Source organism: Schistocerca serialis, chromosome 5 (genome assembly GCF_023864345.2).
Source record: "Schistocerca serialis cubense isolate TAMUIC-IGC-003099 chromosome 5, iqSchSeri2.2, whole genome shotgun sequence".
NCBI classification, from domain to species: Eukaryota; Metazoa; Arthropoda; class Insecta; order Orthoptera; family Acrididae; genus Schistocerca; species Schistocerca serialis.
Window position 1 is genome coordinate 289,965,453 of NC_064642.1, and position 19,706 is coordinate 289,985,158.

Here is a 19,706-nt window from a genome sequence, read left to right on the forward strand (position 1 = left end):
TGTTCTACAGTCAGCTCCAAATGCCAATTTTTTTTTCTCAGTAGCATTCATTTTCCCTTAAGGTATTCCCATTTGAGTTCCCAAAGCATCTTCATAATACTTGTGTGTTGATTGAACCTACAGGTAGCAATTCTTGGAGCCTGCCTTTGAATTGCTTTGATGTCTTCCTTTAATCTGACCTGGTGGGGATCCCAAATACTTCAGCAGTACTCAAGAATGGGTCATACTAGTGTTCTTTGAACGGTCTCCTTTACAGATGATATATTGCTAACATTCTCCCAATAAACCGAAGTTGACCATTTGCCTTCCCCACTACAGTCCCTACATGCTCATTCCATTTCATATCGATTTGCAAAGTTGTGCCTGGACATTTCATCAAAATGACTATGTCAAGCAGCACATTACTGATACTGTATTTGAACATTGCAGATTGTTTCTCCCATTCATCTGCATTAACTTACATTTTTATACATTTAGAGCTAGCTGCCATTCATCACACCAACTAGAGAGTTTGTCCAAGTCATCTTGTATCCTCATACAGCCACTCAATAACAACAACTTCCTCCATACTGCAGCATCATCAACCAATAGCTACAGATTGCTGCTCAACCTGTCTGTCAGATTGTTTATGTGTATAAAAAATAATAGTGGTCCTATCACACTTCTCTGAGGCACTCCTCACTATATCCTTGTCTCTGATGAACACTCACTGTCAAGGACAATGTACTAGTTTCTATTACTGAAGAAATGTTCAGGTTGCCCACATATCTGGAAACCTACACAGTCCGCTCATACCTTCTTTAACAGTCTACAGTGGGACACCACGTCAAATGCTTTTCAGAAATATAAGAATGTGGAATCTTCCTGTTACCCTTCATCCATACTTCACAGGGTATCATGCGAGAAAATGGCAGGCTGAGTTTTATAAAAGTGATGCCTTCTAAATCTGTGCTGATTTGTGGGCAGAAGTTTTCCCAACTCAAGAAAATTTATTATATTTAACTGAGAATATGTTCAAGAATTCCGTAGCAAATCGATGTTAAGTATATTGATTTGTAATTTTGTGGGCCCGTTCTTTTACCCATCTTGTATACGAGATTCATCTGGGCTTTTTACCAGTCACTCAGGGCTCTGTGCTGAGTGAGCGATTCACGATAAATGCAAACTAAATAAGGGGCCAATGCCATGGAGGACTCATTGTAGAAGCAAATTGGGATTTCATCCAGACCTTGCAACTTATTTGTTTTCAACTCTTCCCGTTGTCTCTCTATGCTGGGGATACCTATTATTATGTCTTTCATATGGGAGTCTGTCCAGTGGTCAAACGACAGTATGTGTACGATCCTCCTGCATGAATGGTGTCTTGTATTTGAAATTTAAAACTTCAGCTTTCCTTTGCTGTTGTCAGTTGCACCACCTGGAAGGTCAACAAGCAACTGTATAATAGCTTTCAACCCGCTTAGCGATTTTATGTAGGACTTGCATTTTCTCAGCTAGATCCTTCACTAAGGTATGACAGTGGTTGTTGTGCCTGGTACATACTGTGCCCAATGCTCTTCACACAAATCAGAAATATACTTCTGCCTACTAAGCCGCTTTCCAGTTACTTCCTTATACAATGCCCAGGAATTTATGGCAGCCAAATTAAGACTATTGTAGAATACTTGCATTAGCCGACGTCTTTTACTGGCTTTTGTGGAGTATATTCATGCCATTTGATCCACAATGTTGACCTCAAATTTTATTTCATTGTAAAATTGCACTGTTTCTGGAGTCTTCCTCTGACACACATACATAGGAGTGAAGTGAATTCAATAACAAAACATTCTTATTTGTTTTCTCTTTATAAACTGTTGTGGTTGTGCCATCATCCATTTTATATACTGTAATCGAATGGAATGGTCGTTTTCTGGTCTTTGCTGTACTAGGCATCTCCCTTCCATTGTGGTTCACAGTTCAAATTAAAGTTATGGATACTGCTCTCAGGTGGTTTGCAAGGCTTAGTGTAGCAAAGTGGGAGTCTGTTCAGTCTATCAGTAGTGACATTCAAACTTTTGTCTAGGTATGGTACTATAAGCCTATGAACAACATTTCACTTGTGCCTTGGTCAGATCATTGAAGGGGGTCAGCACTGGTGTATGGGAATCCATTCAGTATATGTTTACTAGAAATTTGTCTGGCTTACTTGCAATATATTGTGTGAAGGGGCATCTTATTTTCGATGGTAAAAGTTATTCATCAGTTGTAAGATAAGGTTCTGATTTATAGCATGATGCACTATTTGCTATGGAAATATTTCAGATACCTGAAACAAGACCAAATCTGTCAGTTTTGAGGCGTTCAGATCTCATGAAATTTGTGTCAAACTTAATGTACTTCATTATTTCCGTAATTGTGTTTCACTCCATAGTTTGTATGAAAAAAGGAAGACAGTATACATTTGACCATATTCTTTTGAGACAAAAATACTTTAACCCACGCACTCCTCTTGCATGCATTATGGTGTCAAAATCATCCAATTCTTCAATGTCCAATGCCTGCTCTTCAGAAATCGTCTTGTGTTCACTGATAAGCTTCTGATTTTGAATTTTCTTTTTAGCACATGGTGTTGGTCCTGGGCCCTCGCAAAAAGCTATGACTTTACAGATGATCTAAAAACATATGAAAGAGTCCTCCTAGTATTTCTGTATTTGTTAGACACTTCTTGCATTTACAGATTATGTTTGTGGGGACGACTATCTGATGCTGTCATAACAGAAATAAGTAAAATCTTGCTTTAACCAACAAACAATCCGTACTGGAACTAATGGCAGTGTTGTGACATATTTGAACAACAAAGGGACGACAGTTGGTTTCATTTCATACATGGTATTGCAAAGAAGTCGCTTGAAAATACAGAGAGAGAGGTTAAGAGTGGCCAAATTGGTCCTGCAATTCTTCTAGGTAGTAAACTTCGAATTTCACAACTAATAAAAATAGTGCACTTCAAAAAAGTGTGATTAATGTTTCATATAACTGATGAAAAGTCACAAAATATTAAGTCAATCCAGTTAACAGTTTTTTCAGAATGCAAGTGAAAAGTCCGTGAAGGGGCCAGTTTCGCCCTTCATTCCTTCTAATGTTAAGCCAACTGTACTATGCAATATTCAAGACCATACAGGTTCGACATTATACAATTTTTGCACTGTCAGATAGCTAATCTCAGCTACCACGGCAAGGTTGTACCACATTGGATGGGAAAAATCGGTGTGTAACTGTCCAGAGGACAAAGACAGCTTAAATAGCTACAAAGACATCAGTTCTCAAATGTCTATAGACCAAAAACCATACAAAAAGCAACAGTGACATTGGTTTTTGCACTACAGAGAAAAATTGGGAATTATCCAAATGGGACAGAAATTGGTAGATGTGATGCACATGTACTGACAGACAAATGATAAAAATTTCAGAAAAAATGGATGATTTATTCAGGAGAAAAAGCTACACAAATTGAGCAAGTCAGTAACACATTGGTCCACCTGTGGCACTTATGCAAACAGCTATTCTCAATTTGGGAGAGATGCGGTGACCTTGCTGGCCAAGGTAGAGTTTGGCAAGCACAAAGACAAGCAGTAGCAACTCTCACTATGTGAGAGCAGGCATTATCTTGCTGAAATGTAAGCTCAGGATCGCTTGCCACAGAGGGCAACAAAGTGAGTTGAGAATACCATCACTGTACTGCTGTGCTGTAAGGGTGCCGCGGATGACAACCAAAGGGGCCTGTTGTGACATGAAATGGCACCCCAAACCATCACTCTTAGTTGTCGAGCCGTATGGTAAGCGACGGTCAGGTTGGTATCCCACTGCTGTATGGATCATCTTCAGACATATCTTTCGCCTGGAATCTTATGGACTGGATAGAATTGTCTTCAGTGATGAACCTCACTTCAAATTGAGCCCCAATGACCAGTAAAGATATGTCTGGAGATATCCCAGACAGCAGTGGGACACAACCTGACTGTCACTGCCATATGACCCAACAGCCAGAAGTGATGGTCTGGCGTGCTGTCATTTCATAGCAGGACCCCTTTGTTTGTCATCTGTGACATCCTAATAGCAGCAGTACGTCAATGGTGTTCCATGTCTGGTTCTTTTGTCCTTCATGGCAAGCCGTCCTGGGCTTACATTTCAGCAACATAATGCCTGCCCACACACGACAATAATTTCTACTGCTTATCTCAATGCTTACCTTTTAAGAGTGTAATTGTACTGAGGCCAGAAACCATATAAAAAGCAACTATGAAATCTCTTTTTGATTGCTTTGATGCCAAAAACTGCATAAAAAGCAACAATGAAATCGGTTTGCAATTGTTATGAGACTGGTGCAAGACAAGTTGTGCACTGTCTACCGTTTTCTGCCACAAGCTGAAATCAAGAAACAGCCTGTTCTACAACAGATCAAAGTGTCTCAGGGGTCACGTTCAGAATTTATTGCACAGTGTGTGCATTCGGTTCAACTACTTTTATGATCAGAGCACTGAACACTACATCTTTCAGATAATCCCATAGCGGAATTCATCCAAATAAAGATCCGGTGATCTGTATGGCCAGGCTGTACAAAAATGACAATTAATAGTTTAGTATTTCCAAAATGCCTCTGCAGCAGCTTCTTCACCGGCTGTACAATGTACGGAGGATTGCTATCTCACATAAAAATGATCCTACCCACACATCCATGCTGTTGAATGGTTGGAATGATGTCAGTGTGCAAAAGAGTCTCATAGCATTTACCAGTGATGGTACAGGACCTATCCCCTCAAAAGAAATATTGCCCTGCAATAAATGATGCCATCAACCCCCACCACAGAATTATCTTTGTAGAATGAACAGCTCCCGCTTCATATGTGAGTGGCCTTTCTGTTGCCCACATTCAGCAATTCTGTGTACTGACATGACATTGGAAATAGATTTGAGCTTCATCTGTCCACAGAATGTTCCTTGGCCACTCATTGTCCACTTCCATGGGAGGAAGAAATTGTAGAGCAAATGTTTGTCATTGGCAGGTAAACATGAAGTGAATCTCGAACATGGATAATTTTGTGAGGTTAGCAGTGCAGGATGTTTTATAAAATTTTATGCACTATGCTCACAGGCATGTCCTAAGTTCAGTCAATTATTTGTGCAATGCATGTTTACACACCACCAATTGACTCTTCCTACAGTGCTGTGGCCACACCTTCTGCTGACATTACATCAATTGTTGTCATCCCTCTGCCACATTGATCTTCAGTATAATCTGTCTTTTCAGATTCCGTAATCATTTTCTGCAGACCTTTGGCAGGTCTGGATCAGTGCCTTTTTTTCATATCCTTGAGTGCCCAGAGCTATTGGTACACAGTTATCATTCATTCACAGCTTTACCAGCTGCAAGTGATCCTGCATTGAGAACTGAGGAACAGCTGCGCACCCTACGTCATTTATTTTGCATATTCTGCCACATAAAGTGCCATCTAGTGGTTCATTCCCCCCCCCCCCCCTCCCCCCCCCCCCCCCCCCCCCCCCCCCACACACACACACACACACACACACACACACACACACACTACGTTTCCCCCTTCTTCAGTACCATCCCATTCAAATTTATTTGACATCTTTCTGAGTATTGATTGTTTTTACAGCATTCTGAAACTGTAACTTTAATTATAATCACTTTGTAAATTTAGATATTGGGGAAGAACACTTGATAATCAGCTATCAAAAGAGTATGGGCTGTTGGGGATACAGTATATAGTAGAATCTCACTAATGCAATTTGAGATGATCCAACTCTCCACTTAGTTTGACCATCCCATTCCCGGTGTTTGTTAGGATTTGTTGGTGACTTATTGTGTGCGATATGGATCAGTAGGCTGTTGGCCATTGATAAATGTGGTAGCTAGGTAAGTTTTGACATAAGTTGTTCCTAACTAGGTCAGTAAGTTTATTGTGAATGCATTTGTTTTATAAATTTGCAACAGTGTTTCTCTCACATGTGAAAGTATGTAAAATTAAATTCTGTTGTCAACTAAATGTAAGTATGTGATGATATCTTCACTGGGGAAACTGAAAGTGCTTGAAAGGTTAGGTAAGGAAAATCTCTTCAAAACATTGCAAGTCAGGTAGCGGGTTGGCATAACAACTGTTGAAGACTGAGCAGGGGAAATGGAATGCAAAACTCCTGAAAGTCATGCATTGATTAGGTGAAAGAACTGTAAATGAGCTAGACTTAGAAGCCTAAAAGTGATATTCTATACAATGCATTGTGTATATGGTTTGAGCAGGATAGGAGAAAAGGAACTCCATTGTCCAGCGTAAAAGAAAAGGCACTGACTTTGTGTGAAAAATTACATGAAAATGAAAAGTTTGCAGCAAATGAAGACTTGTTACATTGATGAAAAAAATTACAAATGGCATTCTAAATGTAATTATTTTGGGCAAGAAGCTGTCTACTGTAACAACTCTCAATGAATTTGTTCCAAAATTTTAAAACTTCTTGAAGAGCTTAATCTGAGCGCTGATCAGGCAGATAACATTGGTGAGTCTCACTTGAACTATAAAATATCAGGCAGATAACATTGACAGGTCTCGCTTGAAATACAAAATGCTTGTTACAAGAAATGTTTCTATACAAAATCAGTATTTAAGAGGTACAAAAGTTGCCAAAGTAGAATTACTATTTCTGTCTGTAGTACCACAGATGGCAGTCACAAGATGCCATTCTTTGTGATCAGAAAAGCAAAAGAATTAATGACATTCAGAAACATTAATATAGCTTCACTACCCGTATGTTATAGTAATCAAAAGTCGACATGGCTGGAATCCAGCCTCTTTAGAGAATGGTTTTATGACCAGTTACTCCCTGCAGTTATAAAATACCTAAATGGAAAGTAGGGGCCTTCCTAAACGTGCCATATTGTCATGAACATGACATCTCATCCATCTGAAGATGACCGTTAAAAGGTGAAATAAAAGCATTATCTCTTCCTACCAACGTAACAAGTGTAATCCAACCCGTGGACCATGGGGTCAGTGGGTGGCTGAAAAGATTATATCATCAAAAATAAGTTTGATCAGTGTTAGAGAGGACACAAGAAGGCAGCAGCTTGTTTCAAGTGATGAAATCAATAAAGATGTGATGTATGCAATTGCCAAAGTTGCAAAGAAATTCTGGCGCCCAATGCTTAAAAAATCTTGGCTCCAACTGTGGCCAAAAATGAATGAAATTAATGATGAAACATCAAAAGAAATGAGTGAAGAGAATTAAGATGAAACAGACCATGTAACAACTGTGGAAAGTTAAGATATAGACTCCCCAGCAGTTTTGAAGAATTTACAAACTTTACAACTGGACATTGAGGCCAGTGATGTGAGTGAGAGGATCAATACAGCTGATCTTGACTACACAATGGAAGAAAACTTAACTTGTGGTGTCACCGCCAGACACCACACTTGCTAGGTGGTAGCTTTAAATCGGCCGCAGTCCATTAGTACATGTCGGACCCGCGTGTCGCCACTGTCAGTGATAGCAGACCGAGCGCCACCACACGGCAGGTCTCGAGAGACTTACTAGCACTCGCCCCAGTTGTACGGACGACTTAGCTAGCGATGCAACACTGACGAAGCCTCGCTTATTTGCAGAGAAGATAGTTAGAATAGCCTTCAGCTAAGTTAATGGCTACAACCTAGCAAGGCGCCATTAACAGTTCATATTCTTTATACCGTACCGTCAAGAACGATGTATACAAATGATGGATTAAAGTTAAGTATTCCAGCAGCTACGTACTTTTCTTTATAGCATTCATTCCGTATCCTGTTTCAGACCTCACGCCAGCCTGCGTGAGTTTAACGCGTGCATTTCGGCCTCCTCTCTCAATTAGTGTGCGTAGTGTTGGCTAACTGCCAACACTACATAACTGATCATTCAATCAGTGGTGCTGTAATTTGAAGAACTGATGAGAACAAGGAAGATTATGAAGGCAATGAAGACAATGAATATATGGCTTGAGTATCAAATACAGATGGCAAAAATGCATTTGATACAGCCTTTCAGTACATCAGACAAAGTTGTATGTCCACTCCAAAAGCCATTTTGTGGATTGATAATGTTGGAACCTTGCAGCAAAATTGAGATTCTTGGTTGCTAATCAAAAGCTCACTACAGATGTTTTTCATCCTGTTTAAGAACAGAACGTTTTTTCCCGTGTGATATCTTGATTTAAACAGTTAAATGCAAATCGGCTGTGTGTCACTGCAGTACTGTAATGAGATATGTACAGCTGTTTAACTTTCTCTCACAGCAGCAATGTCTTACCATTGATACAGACATATTTTATAGTACAGACTCTACTCTACACTTTTGCACAAGATTGTTTAGTGTGTCAACATTTTCTTTTAATTTTGTTACTGTTTTTAACATGGAACAATGTTTTGTACAGTATTTACAGTTGAAAATTAAAGTTTCTGATAATCTGACAATGGTTTCAGTCGCATAGGGGATGGATTAGCAAGGTTCTACCCTGTGTGTGTGTGTGTGTGTGTGTGTGTGTGTGTGTGTGTGTGTGTGTGTGTGTGTCCAGATCTGCTACAGTTACTTTAGCCCTGTGCAGGCTATTATTAATGTGCATACCCAAGGTTTAGAGAATTCAGTACATCCAGGACTAAGTCATTTTTTTAGCATAATCTTATAAAAGAAATGTCATTATTGCACCACTCTTACACAGAGAAGACAGTTGCCACAGGCATCACAGTTAGGTTCAGTTTTAAAACCAACCCTTACACTTTTGTATTGCACTATAGTACTGTGAGCCTAAGCAATCACATCTTCAAAAGCTTGACTTACAGAATGATTTGACAGATGGTCATATGGAAGGAATTGCCAAAATATGATAGTAAAAACAAAAATGTTCAAGGTAGATTAGGAAAAGCTGGACCTGTTTATGAATAAGCCCAGTGAAGTTGGAAACTTATGCTGTGGTGCTTACCATAAGCATAAAAATTTAACTTCTTTATGCACGTGATACCAGATATTCTAAGGCAGACACCAAGTGTATTAGTTGATGTCAAAAAGTAAACTGTAATGTGATTGAAAATAGGTCATCCCAAAGACAAAATATATAATGCATTTTTAGATCTGAGTGATAGTAATTGCTTTGTAAAATCTTTTCTCTGTTGTGTATGTGTGAATTATCAGGTTACAAAACTTCTTTCTCACCTTACATCTAATTTTGACATTGGTATGTTGCTATTGATGGAGAAAGTAATGTTTAAGTTTAGCACATGTTAGAATTGGAATATTTTGTAAGCAGACATGTAATTTTATTAAAATGTTTAACTCAACAATATTTACTTTATAAATTTCTGTAATATACTGCATCATAGTAACAGCTGTCTTTATTTGTTACAGAATTTCCGAATAGTCATAATCAGACACAATAACCTGGAAATGGAATTTGATATGATTGGCATTCATGCTGGTATTGCAAATGCTTTGAGGCGAATTCTTCTTTCGGAGGTGAGAAAATAATATCTACCTTTCAGTGTGTGAGATTGTATCACAAGCAAAGACAGCAAACAGTTGACAAAAGCATATTTGGGAACTACATATTCAGTGTGAATAATTACTCTAATAAGTTTCACAAGTTTTTCTAGTAGATGATGGTAGTGTCCTAATTTTACAGTGTTTCCAGTGCCGTAAATAAAAGCAGCCTTAATAAAATTCAATAAAATCTTGAACACATCTAATTCTGAAAATTTTAGCAGTCAATCTTCATCAATCGGTTATATTTTAATTGTTCTCCAGTCTTCCAGTAATAACGTTCAAAGCAGGCAAAAAGTTCCATTTCCAGTGGTAGACAATATAGAGGCTGGTAGCAAGTAATGATGGGTTTGCTCATCTGTTTGTCTGAAAAGACCTAACTTTTCTTACAAAAGTTGGTCTAATCTGTTGTGATGAAATGAAAAAACTAAATATGAAGGATTAATTGTACATAATTAGTAACCATTTTTAAATCATACCATATACTAGTTGCCTATTTCTTTCCATGCAATTTCTACTGCTTCATTTTGTACAGTGTAGTTTTGCTAACTGTTACGTGACCACTGGATGAGTGTTACCACATCTCACAGCATTCTACATCTGTGCATAAAACATAAATTTCCGGTGTAAGCTACTGAAAATATGTTTTCTTGTCAGCAAGACCAGTTTAACCAAACCAATGTCTCCATTACAGTTTAGTTTCTCCACTTTCCCATGGGTCTTTTACAAATGGCCAATTCTGCTGTAAAAATCAGTATACTGCAAGATAAAAAGTAACTGATTAGGCAAATTGCGAGGGTATTTTCTTTGGAAAGGACATTTTTCCTTCCTGATCCTTACAGTATTTCTTTGCAGATTAATACCATAATCAACACAGTATGTTTAGGAAATATTGGTGTGTGGCACATCGCACATGCTCTGTTAAATGTGCCAAATGTCATGTTTCCAAGTGAGCTCTGACATTTTTAACTGGTATGAGTGTGGTGAACGTGAGGTACATGAGTTGGGGGACTCTCCTGTGGCCATAAGCTCTATTGATCTACTTCAGTTTCCACAATGTGACCTTATGAGGGAACATTGGGTGTCACAAGAAATGGAAGTCTTGGTTTAACTGCATAAATAATGAGTTCTGTGCTAACAGAGTGGTTGGTTGTTGAAGTGAATCACTCATTTAGAGAGCTACCTCTTGGCACCTGCTGCTCCTCAGTTATAGTTGGCTTACAAAGCAAACTTGGTTCTACCTGAGAGGACAGTGAAACTCCCTAGATTTTTGTGGTAATAACTTGGTTCTAAATTTACAAATGAAAAACGCTTGGCAGGATGGAAGTAAAATAGGGGCATCTAGAGAGAATGTGCAGAGACTAGTCATCACAATTATGCCTCTCTTAGTGATAACAACAAAACACCTCCATAATACAATATTTGTTTATAACACTGAATTCTAGTAGAGATGTTTTTATATGCTGTGGTGTAATGGATATAGGTACAGGAGATTTGCAAAACTAGAAGATGTCACAGATGTACTTAATGATACTTTGAATAAGGTTAATCATATCTGCTGGAAACTGCTGTCTTCATTATGAAATTGAGTACACTGACATTAACTGAGTATCTTAACCATCAATCCATTGATTGTAAAGCTTTTATCCCATTTTCCATAAAGTGTTTCGGATACCCGGTGTTTGGGTTGTTAATTTTCACATTGGAATCATGTTACATGTGGAAGGTTTGGCAGCCCATGAACCAGTGGTATATTTTTTCCTGTCACTGTGCATTACATGTATAGGTTGGCAAACTGTCTGGAGTCAGCAAAGCCTAAAATTTGTAGAAGAGGAGAAAAAAATTGATGTTGAAGACATGCAAGTTTTCAAGACAGTACAGCCTCAATACATTTTTTGCATCCACACTCACAGGAAAAGAAACTATTTTCCTAGCTGCCTCAAAACAAACAGTAACTATACATTCTGGAACCAGCAAATCGATATGTAAGGCAACTGTATTTTGAAAAAATTTAATGAGTATTCCAGTTTGGTTCAAGCAGCAAAAGAGGTGCATCGGTCAGTGATTAACAAAAAAAAGTGTGTATAATGTTTCCCAACAAAACTTTAATTTACTCGCCACAGAAGGGTAAAGTTACAACCATAAGTAAATACGAGACCAAGAAACTAGAGCCATTATTATCAGATCAGAAAAGGCCAACAAGTTGTAATAGCTATGAATGTAGGAAGTGTTAATGACAGAACAGTAAATCTCCCTTCCCCTGCTCCCCCTCATTTTGCATTTACTATTGCATTGAAGTGAAAAGGGGAAGGAGAAACAACTGTGGAAGAGAGGTAGCAATACTTCAATGGAGTTTGAACAGTTACAGGACTTCTGTAGGAAATCTAAAGATCCTAGCAGAGGTGAAACATGTCTGTACGTATCTACAAGAAACATACTTCAAATGATCTGACATGCCAGTGCTAATATGTTACAATTTCAATAGAAAGGACATTTTCAATTGTGAAAGGATCACCACTATTCATGTATTAACCTTAACATTTGGCTGCATCATTGTCTCTCATTAGCAAAAACAGTGTGCTATGTCTGTTTTCCCTCTCACGAACTTGTGGGCACTCGAGTCCTCAAAGATGTCATTCTACAACTTCCCCAACCATACTTCCTGGAATGTTAATACACATTTCAACATCTCCTACTCAAGCCCTTCCTGCTCCCTCCCGTCCCCCACTTTCCCAGCCACTAGCCACCACCACCACCACCACCACCACCACTTACAAATAAAATAATGGTCTCTTGTGTCTAGTCTTACATGAGCCATTCTGATCGATATTTGCACGCTATCTCACGGAACTGAATAAACAATATTTTTTTCCCCTAATGGGATACAGTAAAATGTCTGATTTTGGATGAGGCATAGATTTGAGTAATGAAGAAGAAAGTCCATCATACAAAGAAAAAAGCTCCCCATTTCTCCCCCCTTTCCACCTCACTTTGTCCTTCTCTGTCTCCTCCATCTCTCCCTCCCCCCCTCCCACTCTCTCTCTCTCTCTCTCTCTCTCTCTCTCTCTTTCTCTCTCTCATGTATGCTTTACCCTCTCAGTGCCTCCCCCACACTGGGCAACATTAAGCTGTTACTATTCGATTTCACTACTGCAGTCTAGTATTTGGGAACTTTGAGAGTGCATAATTCACAGCTTCCTGTATCTATATCTAAAGTACTCCATACTCCGTCACTGGATTGCATCCATAGTATGTATACTTTTCATCCCACGTTTGCTCCTTCACACAACGTGCCAATTTTGTGTTTATCCTTAGTGTGGCAACTGCAGTTTCATTTACTATACAGTACTCCTCTTCACTAGCCACATTCCTCCATGTTGTTCCCCATTGAAGGGATTATGTGTTGGTTATAGATGATAATCCTGAGCTTTGTTTTCACTCCAGGTTGATTCTTATACTTTTATCTTACTTGCATACAAGGGCAATGCTGCAGTTGTGTTGACCATCTGGTCCAGCGTATCACAAGCCTTAGTGCTGTCTCTGCAAAAAGGGTTGACAGGAAGAGTAACAATATCCTGAAGAAATGTTTCTTGTTACTAGAGACTGCCAAGAGTCTTTAACTATTATTGTGCTGTCCCCCTTACATTATATGACCTTCAGAAGATCTGTAAGGAAGGGGTTCCTCCTAGGCTTATTGTCAATAACATTGATTCTTGACATACAGTGTAACAAAACATCTTGTGTCATGTTGAGCACGCTAGTAGGTCGGTGTGTACATCACATTAAGAACTCGTGGATTTCTTAGCTCAGTTAGAGGGCTGCAGTTGAATGACTGATATTTTGACAAGGTTTGATGTGGTGTCTCTATTCACATTCATTGCTCTTTCTGATTCATTTGGTTTTGAGTTAATTAAACTGTTTCGACATGTGCTGATTTTCACTTACTTTTTACTCAGTGTCCAGTTCTGTGAATAAACAGATGGGAGTTGCGATGGGTAGTTCATTCTCATCTGTTATTGCCAATCTGTGTAGAGAAGATTTCGAGGGATATGCCCTGGATGGCGGTGAGGGGGGGGTCTCATTGAAATTTTGTATATATGTTGTTGTTGTTGTGTTTGGCGGGGAGGGTTAAGAAGAAACAGGCGTAGTTCTGGGGGAGGGGGGCTGCAGCCCCATCCCTGTCACCCCCCTCCATGATTCATCTCTGGCATGAAATTCTGCAGAATATGAATGCAACAGGGAGAGAAGAAAGCAAAACTTTATGTGTCGAACTAGTGTCAATGCAGGCTGAATGAAGTGCAACATGGGTCTGGATCTGTTACAGACATACCTACATAGAGTTGCTGTTTTCATTATCTTCTAAAATATACTAAATCTCTGTGTGTAAAATAACTACTTATTGTATTTGTTTGTAGCCACATTACTTTACTGAAGAAAAGACGTTCTCAACATTGTTAATAGTGCATGTTTAACATTACTTCAACCTGTTCATGACAAGAGCGTACTTTTCTTACTTCCTTCTTACAAAATTTTCATTATAATGTATAGTTTGACTTTATACAAAACTTTTCTCTTCCAGTGGTTAACAAATATTTCAAAGTATAAAGGGAACACCTGTTCTACATAACAAATTCTTCCTAACTTCACAACTAAATCATGACAGTCGAAATTACAAGTCTTACCTCCCTTTCTTCCTGTAAATTGGTTCCATTATAATTATAATTTTGCTAGTAATATCATGCTACTAATTGGAATGAAAATGAAAGCCTTGAGCAGCCGCTGGTGAAGTATCAGTGCAGCAGTAGTGCAGCAACAGTGCAGTTGGGAGTCGCATATTTAGCTTTCATATTTGTTTTGTAGTTTGATTCTTAATTTCTTTCCAAGTGTTTGTGCACTTGCATATTTAATTACATAAAATCCTTGCGTATTCTCGTATTTGAGAGGAGTTATATTGCTTATTGATAGCTGTAAAGTATAAATTAGCGGAGTCGTTAGTCAATTGTTTATTTTGCACAGCCAGTGCTTTCTGTTTATTTTGTAGAGTCAGTTAACAGCAGACAGAGGCCAGTGCAGTTTCATCTGTGCTTGCAGAGTGATGTGTGCAAGCAGCAGTAGCAGAAACTAGTCATATATTCAGTTTTTCGTATTAGTTCCGCAGGTTTAATTCAAATTAATTTGTGTGTTTGTGTGCTTGCATGGTGAAATTTTTTGGATCTTTGCATATTTTCGAATTAGAAAGGGGTAGTATCAAATTTTAATAACGGTAGAGTGTAACATCGCGTAGGTGGTTGTCATTTGTCCTAAGACGGGTAGGATCGCATTGTAATATCTGTATAGTGGCGTAGTCGTGGTAATTTGATTGCTTGGTTCGTAAGTAATTGTTCATATATCACAGCTCAATCTGGCGCTGGTGACGCAACTGTGCAGTCACATATTGCTGTTTTATTTGTCGCAACTCTGTACGTCCAGATATTAGCAGTAGGATGGATAGGGTGCGTGGGTGCTGTGTGCGGGCACAGCAGGAACTGGCCACGGTTCGCGAGCAGCTGAGCATGCTGTTGGCCACGGTCAGCCTCCTTCAGGCTGCTGCCTCAAGGTACAGTGACGGCGGAGGGTCTGGCGTGTCGCTTGAGACACCACAGGTGTCACTTGCTGCATCCACTGACTCAGCCGCTGAGGCACCTTCTAGTGTACCCGGTGCATTGGGGCTGCCCTCACCTCAGGATGAGTGGTGGACTGCAACGCGTCCGTGTCGCTCGAGGCGGTGGGTCAATGTGGAGGCTGGTCGGCTGGCCTCACCCGTTCATCCTGTCAGTGGGCAGGTGGCTGCTCCTTCAGCAGGGCCAGCCCAAGCAGGCACACGGGGCAAAGCCTTGCTTGGTTATTGGGAGCTCCAACGTTAGGCGGGTGATGGAGCCCCTTAGGGAAATAACGTACAGGGCTGGGAAGAATTCCAACGTGCACTCGGTTTGTCTACCGGGGGACTCATCCGAGATGTGGAGGCGGCCTTGCCTGTGGCTATCGAGCGTACAGGGTGCAGTCGTCTGCAAGTAGTTGCTCACGTTGGCACCAATGATGCCTGTTGCTTGGGTTCTGAGGCGATCCTCAGCTCGTACAGGCGGCTGGTGGATTTGCTGAAGACCGCTGGCCTCGCACGCGGGGTGCAAACAGAGCTCTCTATTTGCAGCATTGTTCCCAGAGTGGATCGGGGTCCTTTGGTTTGGAGCCGAGTGGAGGGTCTCAACCAGAGGCTTCATCGACTCTGTGGCGGTCTTGGCTGTAGATTTCTAGACTTGCACTATTGGGTGGGGAATTGTGGGACGCCCCTAGATATCAGGGGTGCACTACACAAAGGAAGTGGCTACTCGGGTAGCAGAGTACTTGTGGCTTGCACATGGGGGTTTTTTAGGCTAGGCAGTAGTGCGGGGTGTCCTGATGAACACTCACCAGTCAACGTGCAGGCAGGGAAATCAGGACGCGCTCAGTGTAAAGACACTTCAGCTATCAAGATATTAGCAGTAAATTTTCAGAGTGTTCGGCTTAAAGTTCCTGAATTTACTGCCCTCCAGGAAGTGTGTGGCACATGAATTATTCTCGGGACTGAGACCTGGCTGAACCCCGAGATAGGAAGTTCTGAAAATTTAGTGAGGGTTGGAACTTGTATCGGAAAGACAGATTAGACACCGTAGGAGGTGGTGTCTTCATTGCAGTTGTCAAAGAATTGTGTCTGCTGAGGCTGAAGTAGAGTGTGATTGTGAAGTTATCTGGACACGTTTAACATGGCTAGGAGAAATAAAGTTAATTGTTGGGTGTTATTACCGGCCACCAGGTTCCACCGTGACGGTTCTAGAATCATTCAAAGGGACTCTACATTCTGTATCGCAGAAGTACCCGGATCATGCTATATTAGTTGGAGGTGGCTTCTACCTACCTAGTATAGACTGGGATGTCTATGGATTCATTACAGGTGGTACAGACAAGCTGTAATGTGAATTACTTTTGAACACATTATCCGAAAACTGTCTTGAGCAGCTAAATCTACAGCCAACGCGTATTGTAAATATTTTAGATCTGGTTGCCACGAACAGACCAGACCTCATCGACGGTGTAAGTGTTGAGACAGGGATTAGTGATCATGATGTTGTCATTACGACTATGGTTACGAAAGTTAAAAAGTCGGTCAAGAAGGCTAGGAGAGTATTCTTACTAGAAAGAGCAGATAAGCAGTTGGTAACATCCCACGTAGTGAATGAATCGACTTCATATACTTCCGGTACGATGGACGTGGAAGAATTATGGGCAAATTTTAAACACATTGTAAATCACGCATTGGAGAAGTATGTGCCGATAAAGTGGATTACGGACAGAAAAGACCCACCGTGGTTTAACAGCGCAATTTGGAGAATGCTAAGGAAGCAAAGACAGTTGCACTCGTGGTACAAGATAGATCGGGAGAATGAGGACAGGCAAAAGTTAGTAGAGGTTTGTGCTGCTGTAAAAAGAGCAATGCACGAAGCATACAACCACTACCACCACCATACCTTAGCAAAAGATCTTGCTGAAAACCCAAGGAAATTCTAGTCTTACGTAAAATTGGTAAGCGGGTCAAAGGCTTCCACCCAGCCACTCACTGATCAGTCTGGCCTGGCAACAGAAGACAGCAAAACGAAAGCTGAAATTTTAAATTTAGCATTTGAGAAATCTTTCACGCAGGAGGATCGTACAAACATACCGCCGTTTGAGTCTCTCACAGATTCCCGTATGGAGGACATAGTGATAGACATCCCTGGGGTTGTGAAGCAGCTGAATGGGTTGAAAATAAATAAATCACCAGGTCCTGATGGGATTCCAATTCAGTTTTACAGCATTGGCTCCTTACTTAGCTTGCATTTATCGCGAATCTCTTGCCCAACGTAAAGTCCCGAGTGACTGGAAAAAAGTGCAGGTGATGCCTGTATATAAGAAGGGTAGAAGGACGGATCCTCAAAATTACAGACCAATATCCTTAACATCGGTTTGTTGCAGGATTCTTGAACACATTCTCAGTTCGAATATAATGAATTTCCTTGAGACAGAGAAATTGCTGCCCATGCATCAGCACGGCTTTAGAAGGCATCGCTCCTGCGAAACGCAACTCACCCTTTTTTCACATGATATCTTGCAAGCCATGGATGAAGGGTATCAGACGGGTGCCATATTCCTTGACTTCCAGAAAGCGTTTGACTCGGTGCCCCACTTCAGACTCCTAAGGTACGAGCATATGGGATTGGTTCCCAAATATGTGAGTGGCTTGAAGACTTCTTAAGTAATAGAACCCAGTACGTTGTCCTCGATGGTGAGTGTTCATCGGAGGTGAGGGTATCATCAGGAGTGCCCCAGGGAAGTATGGTAGGTCCGCTGTTGATTTCTATCTACATAAATGATCTTTTGGATAGGGTGGATAGTGGATAGCAATGTGCGGCTGTTTGCTGATGATGCTGTGGTGTACGAGAAGGTGTCGTCGTTGAGTGACTGTAGGAGGATACAAGATGACTTGGACAGGATTTGTGATTGGTGTAAAGAATGGCAGCTAACTCTATATATAGATTAATGTAAATTAATGCAGATGAATAGGAAAAAGAATCCCATCATGTTTGAATACTCCATTAGTAGTGTAGTGCTTGACACAGTCACATTGATTAAATATTTGGGCGTAAAATTAGAGAGCGATATGAAGTGAGACAAGCATGTAATGGCAGTTGTGGGGAAGGCGGATAGTCATCTTCAGTTCATTCGTAGAATTGTGGGAAGATGTGGTTCATCTGTAAAGGAGACCACTTATAAAACACTAATACGATCTATTCTTGAGTACTGCTCGAGAGTTTGGGATCCCTATCAGGTCGGATTAAGGGAGGACATTGAAGCAATTCAGAGGCAGGCTGCTAGATTTCTTACTGGTAGGTTTGATCATCACGCGAGTGTTACGGAAATGCTTCAGGAACTCGGGTGGGAGTCACTGGAGGAAAGGAGGCGTTCTTTTCGTGATTCGCTGCTGAGGAAATTTAGAGAACCAGCATTTGGGGCTGACTGCAGTACAATTTTACTGCCGCCAACTTATATTTCGCAGAAAGACCACAAAAATAAGATGAGAGATTAGGGCTCATACAGAGTCACATAGGCAGTCATTTTTCCCTCATTCTGTTTGGGCGTGGAACAGGGAGAGAAGATGCTAGTTGCACAAAACACATTAAATTTTGGAGAGTCCTTCTCATGTTGTACAACTTCATGTGGTTGTTCTGTACCCCATATTCTCACATTATGACAGTTCATCGTTCCATTTAAATGGAATGTTGCTTCATCAACAAACACTCAGGATGGAAGAAAACTGTCATCCTCCATCTTGCCAAGAAAGAAATTACAGAATTCATCACGTTGTTGTTTGTCACCTTCACCAAGAGCTTTCAGTAGCTGAATTTTGTATGTTGTCATGTGTAAAAGTCTATGCAACACATGAGAAAGATCTTGGTGGCATGTTGAGCTGTCGAACTGCACAGCAAATGGATTTCTGCAGACTTCCTGCGAAACTATGGCAGATGCGCTCGACATCTGTCAGACACTCGGGGAAGGCCCGGCAATTTGCCTTTACACAAACGACCTGTTTCTCGGAATTGTTCATGCTATCATCTAATGCACTGTGCTGTAGGAGCATCCACACCATACGTAGTATGAAAGTCACACTGAACAGTTATTACTGACCCGCACTGCACAAAGCGTGGAACACAAAACGCTTTCTGTTGCCCTGACACCATTTTTACTAGAACTGAAGTGGGCGCAACTGCAGCTACCTAGCAGGAACCATGTAAAACTCAAGAGTTTGCTCTTTCCAACAGTACGTTGTTCGTGCACATATCTATAATAACATAGTAGTTATGATTTTTTTAAGTTGGATGATTCTTTTTGATACATTCTGTGTTTCCAATGTTTGTTGTAGATATGTATAAGATTTTCTGTTTCACTTTTTATTCTTTTAGTAGTTTTATTTTCTTATGGATGTCACTCTATGCTGATTTGGTGTATTTTTTTATCGAGTTGAGAGGTTGATTATATTTAGGTTATAGTGATTTTGCTATGTTGTATATTGTAGAATTGCTAGTTCCTTCTATGTCACAGCCTGT

At 40.4% G+C, this 19,706-nt stretch overlaps 1 protein-coding gene across 3 annotated transcripts in view; it reads left to right on the forward strand.

Moving 5' to 3' along the window:
• The window catches only part of LOC126481428 (DNA-directed RNA polymerases I and III subunit RPAC1), a 219,228-nt gene that overhangs the window by 73,511 nt on the left and 126,011 nt on the right, over positions 1–19,706 (forward strand). For all 3 annotated transcript variants that reach the window (XM_050105174.1, XM_050105175.1, XM_050105173.1), the window contains exon 3: positions 9,421–9,528. In XM_050105174.1, the coding sequence (XP_049961131.1) occupies positions 9,421–9,528 (108 nt within the window). The remainder of the gene's footprint in view (positions 1–9,420; positions 9,529–19,706) is intronic.